Source organism: Girardinichthys multiradiatus, chromosome 18 (assembly GCF_021462225.1).
Source record: "Girardinichthys multiradiatus isolate DD_20200921_A chromosome 18, DD_fGirMul_XY1, whole genome shotgun sequence".
Lineage (NCBI taxonomy): Eukaryota > Metazoa > Chordata > Actinopteri > Cyprinodontiformes > Goodeidae > Girardinichthys > Girardinichthys multiradiatus.
The window spans coordinates 21,445,510-21,458,951 of NC_061810.1; the positions used below are offsets into that span (position 1 = coordinate 21,445,510).

General features: G+C 38.8%; 1 protein-coding gene across 1 annotated transcript in view; it reads left to right on the forward strand.

Annotated features, from left to right (window-relative positions):
- The first annotated feature begins 6,749 nt into the window (after window positions 1-6,749).
- The window catches only part of rasa2 (RAS p21 protein activator 2), a 36,249-nt gene continuing 29,556 nt past the window's right edge, over window positions 6,750-13,442 (forward strand). Inside the window, exons 1-2 of the mRNA XM_047391417.1 lie at window positions 6,750-7,264; window positions 9,882-10,005. Coding sequence (XP_047247373.1) covers window positions 7,207-7,264; window positions 9,882-10,005 — 182 coding nt within the window. The 5' untranslated portion in view covers window positions 6,750-7,206. The remainder of the gene's footprint in view (window positions 7,265-9,881; window positions 10,006-13,442) is intronic.

Genomic DNA, 13,442 nt, shown 5'->3' on the forward strand with positions numbered 1-13,442 from the left:
TTTATACTTTCTGAAGTTTTTTGAGGTGCATAGACACTTCGAATATCTCAGTTGATGTCCTGCTTATCAGTAGTAAATGACATACAGAAATTTTCTTTAAAATGGGAATACAACATGCCATTCAAGTAAGGCATATGTGTGGCTGCAGGAAACTGTTTGCCTATATATATATATATATATTTGCATAAACATTATATATATATATATATATATATATGTGTGTGTGTGTGTGAGTGAGATGTGTCATTTATAAGCATCAAAAAATCTCTTAACATAGATCAGCATAAGTACAACAGAGACAGAATCCAGTGAAAAAGGTTAAATTACATACTTAGGGTAAGCTGAAGCTGAAGTGAAAAACGTCTGAAGCATTCAACAGAAGCCCCAACCTGAGGCTCTGAAGGCGTGCACTCAATTGATACCCTGGAATGGGATTTAACACAATAGATGAGTGTGCAAAATTCTTAATTGAAAATCCCTTGATTATTATCTATAAATGATCTATTCCAGTAAATTTGAAACTTTTAAACTCATTTGCTGTCTCAGTAAATAACTTTCCCAAGTACCACCATCGTCAGAGACATTTTAACACTGCAACACAACAGAAGCTGTTTCCAGCCTGTTATGCAATAACAAAACATTCCTGTACATTGGCATTGTATGACTGATTGAAGGACACATTGGAAGCATCATTGTATCGTCTTCAGAAGTTTAAATGTTTAAGTCTGAAGTTGGAAAACTTAACAGAAACCTTCCTAAAAGTAGGAACTTTTTTTTTTTTTTTACCAAACCCCAACGTCAAAATCTGATATGGGAACCATGCACTAAAATATAATGTTAATAAAATTTAAAAAAATCTATATTTATTTGCTTTTTTGGCCAGTGGTGCCGGAATAGGGAGTGCCATACATTAAAGTGGGGGAGCCAGTGGTCCCCCCACTTTACGACCCTGCCCGGCCCACGCCAGGTCCCTGTCCAGTCCCACCAGACATTCACGCTGGTCAGACCCACTGACAGGCGGTGACTAACGTCTCTCTCTTTCCCTCCACTTTCTCACACTCTCACTACTTGTCTCTGGGTCAGATTTACGGAATGAGAAAGGACCTTCTCTGTTTGTGTGAATGTCTTTGAAATGACAGAAGAAAAATATAATCAGGACCTATCGCCTAAAAGATGACTTGGAGCCACAGACACGACAGAGTAACTTCTGGCATCTGAATCATTCCAACAAACTATGGCAGGCAGGCAACCTGTCAAGGTCATTGTTTCAATTTGTCAACGCAATGTCACCCAGAAACAGCCTTCACATAATCTCTCCAGACACCCAGGATAAAATAAAAATAACTCTTTTCTTTTTTAATAGTAGATATTACAGTTATTAGTTTACAAAAAGAAAAGGAAAAAATTGTTGGTTTGCATGCAGAAGTTCTCAAAAAAACGTTTCAACAATATAACAACAAAACAAACTTTTATTTTCTTTTTCTGACTTTAATAAGAAAACATTACAGTTGACTATAAAAGCACAATCTCACAAATCAGATTAACATAAGCAACGAAAACACCCTTGACTCTAATTATTCTATAGGTTTTTTATCAACGTAGGCCTAATAATTGTTCTTATAAGATTGTTGTTAGGAGTATTTGTGATAACAGCCTATAACATACACACACAATAATAGTTGATATTACCACGTCTTAATCTCCTCCTCTTCATTCATGAAGACGTGACTGATAGCCTGGACCTCAATAAAGTACTCTGCAGCTTCTGCTTTGTGAGTGAGTGACAGGGAGGCTTACTTTGGAGAAATATGAGGGGAAGACTATTTAATCTTATTAAGATCTGTTAATGGTTCCCAACTTCATAAGTGACCTTCCACATCCATTCATGAGTGCATCGTTAGACCTGGGCCTCTGGGGCTCAAGCTGAATGTCAATAGCCCCGGATTAAAGCGAGACTATTAAGTGGGAGGAAACCAGAATTTATCCTCGGTTAAATATGCATGTACATATTATCCTATTATTATCATATTATTTTCACTCTGTACACCTCAGACTTCCAGTACAAGACCGACTCCTGCAGAAATACTCAGATGATTCTGCAGTCGTGGGGTGGATCAGAGATGGACAAGAAGATGAGTACAGGAAGGTGGTGGACCGCTTTGTGGCATGGAAACAATCATCTCATCTTGAATGTGAATAAAACAAACGAGATGATTGTTGATTGTAAGAGACACAAGAATAGGTCAGACACTGTTTCTATCATGGGAGAAGAAGTGGAGGTGGAGGAGGAGTATAAATACCTCGGTGTTCACCTGGACAACAGACTAGAGTGGAGATGCAACTGTGAAGCCACCTACAAGAAGGGACAGAGCAGACTGTACTTCTTGAGGAAGCTTCGGTCCTTTGGTGTTTGCAGCAAGAGGCTGCATATCTTCTATAAGTCTGTTGTGGAAAGTGTGATCTCTTCTACCATCATCTGCTGGGGAAGCAGCATCAGAGCCAGGGACTTAAAAAAGCTCAACAAGCTGATAAAAAAGGCTGGCTCTGTTCTGGGGACTCCTCTAGAACCTCTGGAGATCATTGTGGAAAGACGGATTCTTCATAAAATGAAGAACATTATGGAGAACCCTGAGCATCCTCTTCATGAGACTGTCCTACAACAACAGAGTGTCTTCAGTCAGAGGCTTCTTCAGATCTGCTGTAAGACGGAGCGCTACAGGAGATCCTTCCTCAGCTTCCAACAGCTCTTTGAAAAATCCTGCATAATATAAGCTACAAAAACATTTAATTTCCCTTTGGGATTCATAAAGTATTTTTGAATTTAATATAATTATCCATCCCTGCTGATTTATTTATTTAAATTATTTTGTGTGCTTTATGTCATATACATATCTATACATTTTTTATTTAGTCTGCTATGCTGGACACACACAAATCTGCCCTCCATCACAGCACTGTACTGTACTCCAGGGGCTGATCTTGACATGAATAGTCTGCATCCTGACCTGACCTCTCAGACCTGGAAAAGATTCAGCAGAGCAGCAGTGGATCTCCTCGCTACATGGGCGAACGTGCAGCGCCTGCTCTGGTTCTCACTGAGCCCACCATTAGGAGTGGATGCCTTCGCTCACAGTCTTTGCCCTAAGATGCTCTTTCATGCTTTTCCTCCAGTTCCACTGATCCAGCGGCATAACACCGGGCCGCCCATGGACTGATGTGACTAATTTGAGTATGTGCCCCTGATGTGCAACATTCAAGGTTAAGGCAACTCAACACCACCAAGGCTGCGTCATCTCTAAAATGAATCTGTCGCTTCTGACTGTTTATCCAAAATGTTTTAGTTAGCACGTTGCTACAGTGTTTGAAAGTACAAAATGGAGATAAATTCATTGTTATTATCTTATATTGCTAATAGTTGTTAGCTTGGTCTACATGAGCCCAAGTACTATCAGTTCTACTTTTACGACAGCTTGAGAACCATGGATCTATGCAAAACATTTCGACAATCATAAGAAAAAAGAAGATATTTTCGAATAAATCACTCTTTAAAAGTTATAAGGCTTTTTAAAACTACACACTCACCAACCACTTTATTTATTAAGTACATCTTGTTAGTGCTGGGTTGGACCTTGTTTTCCCCTCCAAACTGCCTTGAATCTTTAAGACAGAGATTCAACAAGGTACCAGAAACATTCCTCAGAGGTTTTGGTCCACATTGACATGACAGCATCATGCAGGCACTGCAGATTTGTCGTCTACATCCCTAAGGTGCTCAATTGGATTTAGAACTGGTATGTGTGGACCCCACTAGAGTATCGACAACTATTTGCCATGTTCAAGAAACCAGTCTGACATGATTTGAGCTTTGTGATATGGGATATTATTCTGCTGGAATTAGTCATCAGAAGATAGATACACTGTAGTCCTAAAGGGATGGACATGGTCAGCAACAGCCTTCAGGTGTGCTGTGGTGTGAGGCAGACACCCTGTCTACTTTTAAGGCTAGGCTTAAAACTTTCCTTTTTGATGAAGCTTATAGTTAGAATGGCTTAGTTTATCCTGAGCTATCTTCCTTATTTTTTACCTCCGTCTTCTTCCCTCCCTGTTGGTTGGAGTAAGGGGGAGTCAGGTTTAGCCTAAACCGGCTCAGTTATGGTTGAGGTCCAAACACACCCTCCATTTCTGCTACCTGTATGACCCCTTCTCTTTTCCAATGGTTATAATCAGTCTGACAGAGGGAGGTATCCTAATCCTTGTGGTTTTTAGTATAACAATGACCATCAGAGGGACCCTATGTGGGGTGCCTTGAGACGACATTGTTGTAAATAAGCGCCGCTTAACTAAATAATCTGAACTGAAACTATCTCTGTAGTTATGCTGCTATAGGCTTAGGCTGCTGGAGGACATAATGACCACTTTCACCCTCTTCGCTACATTCTCACACTACTCTCCAATTTTGCATTGTTTGCTGTTATTTCAGCTTTTAACTTTGTTCTCTCTTTTCTCTTCCTAGAAGCTACACCTGGCCTGGCTCTGTGTCTACCTGTGACACCTTTCTGGAGAGGGGCATCGTCCGAGCTTCTGCTGGCAACAACTTAATGCTCACCCTCTACCGATGATCCACATAGCCCTGTCTTTTAGTGTTTAACCCTTTCTCTCTCCTAGACATGGAAATTGACTGAGCTTTTACTGTTACTAATTATATGTGCTCTCTTTCAGACTCTAACCTTGAAAACTGGCTCAGAGTTTATCTGTTCTTTCTTTCTAGGTGAAACGACTAAAGGAGCTACATCCATTAACATTTACTTTTCCTTCCCATAGAAAGTACTCCTGGATCAGTGCTTCTGTGTTCTCTTTTTGTCTCTGCTCTGTTCTCTCAAACCCTCAGTCGGTCGTGGCAGATGGCCGCTCACACTGAGCCTGGTTCTGCTGGAGGTTTCTTCGTGCTAAAAGGGAGTTTTTCCTCTCCGCTGTCGCTACATGCATGCTTAGTATGAGGGTTTGCTGCAAAGTCAACACCAGTGACTGTCCACTGTCTCTACATGCTCATCCGGGAGGAGGGAATGCTGCAAGTCACTGACTGGATGCAATCTGCTGGGTTTCCTTAGATAGAAAAACTTTTTATCCAATTTGAATAAATAACTAACTCCGACTGCACTGTTCAATTGTTAGGATTAATTGGAATGTATGTACTTGACTGTTGTGAAGTGCCTTGAGACATGTGTTGTGAATTGGCGCTATATAAATAAAACTGAATTGAATTGAATCAAGGGGGCCAAACTGTGCCTGGAAAAATCCCCCAAATGATTACAACTCCACCAACAGCCTGAACTATTGACATAAGGCAAGTTGAATCCATGCTTTTCTTTTTTATTTAATAGAAAATGCGAAATTCTGACCCTAAAATCTGAATGATGCAGCTGAGGCTTTTTGGACCAGGCAATGTTTTACTAGTCTGTTATTATCCAATTTGGTGACCCCGTGTGAATTGCAGCATCAGTTCATTGTCCCTAGCTGACATCACTGGCATCTGTGTAGTCTTCTGAGGTTCTAAACCAGATGCTTCAATGCTTGATATGTTGTGTGTTTAGAGATGGTATTCTGCATACCTTGGTTGAAACTGGGTATTTTCTATTTTTCAGACCATTCTCTGTAAAGCTGACAGATGGTTGGATGAAAATCGCAGTAGATCAGCAGTTTCTTATCTACTATGACCCACCCAGCCCATTGGACTTCAACAATGACACTACCTTCACAATCACAAAAACAAATTTAAAAAAAAATGCTCGGTTTTAACTTAAGTGATTAAACTGGAGTAAGAATCGTTGCCGTTTGTGTTAACAAACAATCAAACAGGTGTACATAATAAAGCGGCCTGTAAGTACTTATAATCATTTATGCAAAGAAAGTCAGATTGGAAAAAATATGTAATTATATGCTCAAATTCTAAATTATTCCGATATTGGCAATAAATAATGTCCCCTCTTATTTGTATGTGAAATGGTTAATAATAGTTAACATTTCTGTTGCTGTTTTTTACATCTTGACACATGTAACCACAGAATCTACCAGTTGTGTTGCAATTGTTTGTTAGCAGATCATTTCATTATTTTGCAGTTTGAAAAAAAATGTCACTTCTGTTTTGTATGTTTTTTTTTTTAATACGTGGTATTAGGGCCAGACTAGAGCAATGCATTTTGGGTGGAATTTACGAGAATAAAGTCATAATATTACCAGAATTAAGACATAATAATACGAGAATTGACTCCACAAAATAAATGGTTCTTTCTTCGAAGTAGCCACAGTTGTTTGCACAATCGTTTCAAAGACTTGATCATAATTTGATGCTCGTTTGCTCTAAGATGAGGTATTTCCTTGTTTGTGAAACGTATACAAAAATTAAAATGACTACTTTATTCTCTTTTTAAGACTTCTAGTAGACCCAATACTTTGACTTTATTCTCGTAATTTTAAAAAAAGAAAAAAATCTCTTAGGCCTAATACTTCATCGTAGTTTTTTTAATACTATTATTAACTGATTAAAGGTGGGATTTTTTTTACACTTGCCTAAAGAAGTATACACACGAACAATATCAAACACTCTTTTAATTTACGAGGCCTTTTTCATTGTTTGAAATATTTTTACAAAACTTCTCGGAAGTCTACTTAATAACGTGTTACGCCTTTTTTTTCTTGCCCCATTTCAGTCACCTGGTCTCCTCGTTCATGCTGAGTCTTTTTCCGCTGTTCAGCGCTGAGGACCTGAACGTCCCTCCCTCATCCTTTCAGTAATCTCATTCACAACTGATGACACATTTACACAGCTCGCTCTCAAGGGGTTCACTTGAGCACCGGTATTTGGTCTGAGACTAGCTGGCAATAGGAAGCTCTACAAGTCCGCATTCTCTCCGAAGGCGAATTGCTCAACGAGTCAGATACCTTAACTCCTCTTAGAGGGACTCTAAACGGCACATTGCAGAAGAAAGTCACCCCGACTTCCGGGGAAGTGTTGTATTTTGCCAAATGTTTTTTTAGAAAACACCGTTGTTGTTTTTTTTTGTTGTTGTTGTTGTTGTTTTTTTAACGAGAGTTAACGTGACGCCGCGGTGGGACTGGCTTTCCTCCACTCTGCTTGCATTCATAAACGGATATGATAGAAGAGCGCTGAATGCACCGGAGCAGCGGCAACAACAGTCAGCGCTGACCATGGCGGAAGAGGACGACGCTAGGATTCGGATTTTACAGAGTCTGCGGGGGAAAATATGTAAGTACGATCCCGGGTAGCCGACGCGCTTCGCTCCGGGTTGAAGGGGAGTCGCTAGAGGAGCTGAGCAGCCGAAGCAGGCACCGAGGAGGGGCGCGGCGTGCTTTCAGTAGCCGACAGGGTGAAGGCAGAGACGGGCACTCTGCCTGCTGGTGCCTAACGTCAAGTTAACCTAGCATGCTAGCTGAAGCTACTGGCTGATTATAAATGGTTATCTTCACTAGACACACTGACCACAAACAGACAGTTAAAGTCATTTGGTACAGAGCGTTTTGATGAGGAAATTAGCTTAATTTGAAGAGAAGAGCTGCCCTGGGAGCCAAGTTAACGTTGGTGACAAAGTGCAGCTAGCTAATATGCACCACTTCACTGCATCGTCTTTAAGCTAACCCATTCAGCTTTAACGTTACTCTGTGCATGTGTAGTACCAGATATTTGGACCCATCACATTTTGTGACCCAAATACTATAAGTTTCAGAATTCTCTATTCATTTTTCTTCTTCTTCTAACCACAGTTTGTGTCATCCTGTCATGATGCAACGCATCTCTGTCCCAGATGCTGCACTTTATTTTGACATGATCACACATTTTGTTTGAGGATAACAGAAATAGAAATGAATGCAAAAATACAGTGTCCATTTACATTAGCTGAAAATCCTTGTAGGCACACATTATCAGATGGAGTATTGAACTTGGCTTTAAATTAATAAGCAACTGATGAAAATAGCAAATTGCCGCAAATTATATTGAATGGATCTGCAGAATCTCTCTTTAGTCACTTTGTTATCTATAGGGGTATTAAACTTGAATTGTTTGTCACAATTCAAAAATAAACAATAGTTTCTTATGTTTACAACAACATTGGCTAGCAAATGTGGAGTCAGTCATAAAAGAACAACAGTAATGCTGAAAATCAGAAACTTACTCTCTAAAGTAATGATTAAACATAGGTGGGGCCGATTTACGGTCATGCCGTCGTCTGTAAATATATATTTTTTGCATTTAAATTGTCTTTTTCTCTTTGCTGCAAAAGCTTTTAGAGCCTGGTTACATTTTGAAATTCAGGTCATACAAGCTAAACTTGTTTTAATATGACGTGATTAATGTTTTCCTGCAGGTTTGATCGCACTCATCAATCAGATTATATACACTGTGGTACTAACCGTTTTATATAACTGTTTAAGGTTATTTATTATCATTAAGTCAAAAGTGCAGCACCATCAATGCAAAAGGAAATGCTAAATTAAGATGCGTTTTAACGATATTTTTCTTTATAAGTCTAAAGTTCCTTCGGGAATAGACCCCTCAGGAGCTGTAAAAGTTGCTTGAAAATGTTCTTGTGCTGAAAGGTAAAAAAAAAAAAAAGGTACAAGGCTTTAATGTATAAGCATACAATAGAAAGGCAAATGTCAGTTTCACTACTATGAATTAATGAAAAAACGCTAAGCAGAACAAAATTGAGGAACTACCATGACATGTAACTCACTTTGCTGTCTTGCGAAACTCAATTCTTCCTCGTTCACATTTAGTCCTTTTTCCTTTAACATACATCGGTGAAGATGGTACTCTCTGAAGATGTGTACTTATTCATGTGTTTATGCTTAAGTAGGCAAAGGGACCTTGTCATATCGTATTGGTCAGGCTTTCTCTCTGAGCCTTCAGGTCATGGATATCAGTTAGGGAAAATTTTGTCAAAGAAAAGAGATGATGGCAGAATTTTTGGGCCACAGTGCTGCTTATGTAGCTCTGTGCATACTTACTTGTAGATACTTGCACGCTCTGGGTCATCCCGGTATAAGCTCATTGACCTTTTTTACTCACTATTCCTAAGAATAGCCTTGCTTTGTTATTATTAGTGTGTTAAAAGGCTGATCTCATCTGTTGCTTTTCTTAACAAGCTCTATACCTGGGCTTAGGATACCGCTTCAGAACCAGATGACTAATTTTGACTCTCATTGCCTTTAATCCTGCTGTCTAAATCTGACTATGTGAAGTTACAGAAAGGGAGCGTCCTGACAGCAGTTCAGCTTGTCCGGCACTGATACGGTGTGTTTATGTGTCGCTGTGTCTCCTGCAAACTTATGGAAGTGGTGCGTGTTACAAAGGTGTTTGTCATTTGTGAATCAGCGCTGTTCTGTCGCCATTGGTTATGCTGAGGAAGTCAGTGTTTCGTGTTTTTAACCACATATGAGTGTGGAGTCTACTTCAGCTACATCCGCTCTGCAGTTTGCCCTAACATTTGGTTGGGGCTCCTGAGGATGTCAAGCATCAAAGTAAAGATTTTTTAAAGGGGTCGTGATTATTGTTGATTTGGTTATGAGGAGTGAGATTCAGATACAAATCAGTCATCTGTTTTTCAGTTTCAGAACATATTTTATTCTTTTTGTTTTATTTAGTCCCACTTTAGGTTTACCACTGAGTAATCAGTGGTAATCCTACATACAAATTCCTTGTTTGTATGTACGAACTTGGCAATAAAGCTGATTCTGATTCTGAGTAATCCTGTTGAAAGTTTTCAAATGTAACTGTACTGATTATGTTCTCGGAGTCAGTTCAAGACATGCCGTTTATGTTTATTGTTATTAGTATGCTAATAGTTCTCTGCTTTGTGTCGCAGGTGAAGCCAAGAACCTGGGTCCAGTTTCAGGTCCAAATCGACTAAAGGATCTCTGTACATTTTGCACCATAAGTCTGGACCAGGAGGAAGTATTTCGCACCAAGGTGTTTGACAAAAGCATCACGTAAGCACAGTTACAGACGTTTTATACATGTTTATGTTGAATTATAAATGCAGACCGCATCTTCTTGTTGTCATACGTCCAAAATGAAAACAGAGGTCATGGGCTGGTTTTAAAATTCTCACAGTATGATCATTTTTAATAAAAATAACATTTATTCATGGTATTTACACAAAAAATAGTAAAAACAAAAATGTATAACATGATTTAGTTTGATTTAAAACAGAAATCCAAAACTCACCCTACTGCTGCTTAGATATTCTAACATACTGTTTATTACAGCTGTAATGATTTAATTAATTGAACAAAGGTAAAACTCCTCAGTTTTAAATATCTGAATTGTGTTTTTTTGTTGTTGTGTGAGGACATGCTGGCTCAGTTGGCAAAGGGAAAGCACACTGGACTGCTAAGATGGCCTTAAATGTTGATTTCACATCGTGTCAAATTCTTGCTTAAGATCTCAAACCTGTATTTTTAAGAATAGTTTTTGCGACACTAGTGGCATTTATTTTGAGCTTTGTTTGGAAGTCAGCAGACAGGAAAAGGGGTAGAGAGAGGGGAAGGACATGCAGCACAGGTCGCTGTGGCCGGGACTCGAACCAGGTGACAACCGCGTCGAGGGCTGAAGCCTCTCTATACACGGGTTGTGCGCTCTACCACTACGACAGCGCTGCAACCTCAAACCTACATTTTTTTATCTGATAAATAAAAATAAAAAAAGTTAAATTAATGTATAAATAACAAATGGCATGAACTGAACCCTGTGTTTCTTTTTAACGGTCTATACAAGGTGCTGCTTTGGTAATTCTTGGCTTACACTGGTTTATTCAATAAAAGCTGAAGAGCCACCAGGTCATCAGTTTTGCAGTTTGGGATTTTTAATTAAACACTTTATTTTACAGTTCTGCTTTGAGCAAGACAATGGTTTTATTGTAAAGGTATACTTGACATTAAGGTACCACAACATAAAATGCATTTTTTAACTTGTTAATTAATTTAAGGACTTGTAATTTAAGCTATTTAGTTTATATTTTGCATTTGATGCTGTGATCAGAACAGTGGTATTGCTATATTAGTTACTTTAATATATAAAGTTAAACAAAAATAGAGAATATGTTCATAAGAAATTTACTCTGCTCTTCCTGGAGTAACACACATCTAACAAGCTGATTTTAGCTGGTGAATTAGTCCAGCTATCTGCTCTGGTAGCCAGCCTGCAATCAGCTGCTTGACAGACATGTTGCTTATAGTTTACAATCTGCAGTGTTAAAACCGTGTCAGTTTATTTACCGTGATGGGTGACATTCCTTTAGTTTCCACTCCATGACTGTCTGTCTTTTTTAATTACCTGAATAATTTCATGGAAAGTCCTCATTGTAAGGGAGGAAAATGGTATTAGCCCCCTTTTCAGCTAGCTGTCCATCAGTGAGCAGCAACATTTAGAGGCGGTGGAAAGGGGGAACTTTTGTATATAACAATCCATACTTCTCACACGTTGGCATTTTGCACATCATCTAAAGAAAAGATGAAGAAACATTTTTGCAATTTTGAAATCAGGACATTTTAAAACCTTTTTATATTTTGATACCTGTAACCAGCTCATGCCTAGAAAACGGTAAACTCTAACCAGTATAAACCTTTGAATTTATTAAATACTAATTATAGAATTATGTAGCATGTATTGGTTAATTGTAGTAATTGGTGGTAACTTAAACATTATACGTTATGTATGTTGCATGTGTAGCACATGTAGTGTTTTTATTAAGTGATGATTTGCACAGATTTTACGTATTGTTGCTGGCATTTTGACACTTTCGTTTTCACATTTTCTGGTTGGTTCTTTCTATTTAATGTTTGCATTAAAAAAACACAGAAATTGGGGCTTTCGCAAATTTAAATAAAGAAAAAAGTGAACCACAGTATAAAACCGTGGGTAATTTTGTGAAGAGAAAATTGAAAACGTATAATATGTGGCATAACGATATGGCGCAGTACGTGAAACAAACCCACGGTGAGGTCATTGAAAGTGTTCTTTTGTCAGAAGGTATACCAACACAACATGCTGCACAGCTCATTTATTGGCAGTGATGCTGGCTATGAGATCTAAACATCTAATTGTTTGTACTGAGGCAAAGGTTTTAGGTTCAGGGTGTTAATCGTGTCATTTCCTCATCAAGAGTAATTCTCTGAAATGAGTTGTGAATCGTTTGTGTGGTTCAGGAAGCATAGTGTACACGCTGGTTAGTTAAGGTAACGTGTTTACAGCTTGGAAATATTGGCTGTTTTATTCTCCTTAGCTTTTGTTGTTATATTATAAGTGATTGGTTATCTGTTTTGTGGTGATTAAATTCATGTATGTTAGTAATAATCTGTTGTGCTATATATGTTTAAAAAAACGGGGTTGATTTCATATGGTGGTGTGTTTTTTTTGTTTGTTTTTTTTTTCCTTAAATCAAGGGTTGGCTATATGTTGTTTTTAATAGTTTAATAGTAGTAATAAAATTAGCTTTTATAACTCTTACCCAGTTGGTAGCACTGTTGCCTTGCAGCAAGAAGATCCTGGGTTCGCCTCCCAGCCGGGGGTCTTTCTGCATGGAGTTTGCTGCTGGAGATGCCCCGTGACCCACTATGGAATAATCAGTATAGAAGATGAATGAATGAATGAACTCTAAACATTTACATCTGTTTCCTGACAAGATGTTCAGTTAAAGGTGTGGAAGATTGAGACACCTCTCAGGTTTCCTTCATTGTGAATCCTGGTGTCAATGTTGGACTGACTTTCATGGTATTTCACAACACTCTCCCCCGGTTTATTTATTTATTTTATTATTGCTGTTTTTGTACCATTCAGAAAGGTTTTAGTCTGAGGAAGTACGTCCTCCCACGCTCTTCTCTGTCCTTCTCTCTCTGTGACACACTCTTGTACCCTCGCTGCTGTTCAACACAACTTAATAATCAACCATGTTTTGGCCTCTAACTGCTGGATTTTTGTGGATTCCTGTTTTGTGCGCTCCTTGTATCTGATCCAGAGGTTATCTGGAAGCTTTAAAATGCAAAGTAAACATGTTAAAACCACGAACAGAGGCCTGTAGGTAGAGGTTTTACAGAGACCAGATGAACAGCAGAGGGAAATGTAGTTTAGTGGGTGTATTTCTGAGTGTGTACAGAGCTGGGAGTGGGTGGGTCACAGGTGCATATTTCTGTGTGATATTTGAGGAGGATGCGTGGGTGTACGCTGGATGCGCCGGCCAAGCCCAGTGTGGCAGTGTGGGGCGAGATATTTTCTCTTTGCACTGAGTTTAAAGGAAGGGACGCCGTAAAGAGCACTCAGGACCTATATGCTTCTTTAACCTGACTCAATGTCTCCTATAAAAGGGAAAAATCTCACATATTTAGTATAAATACTTGTCTGACCAAGAATTAAAGGCCCGTTTTTATTA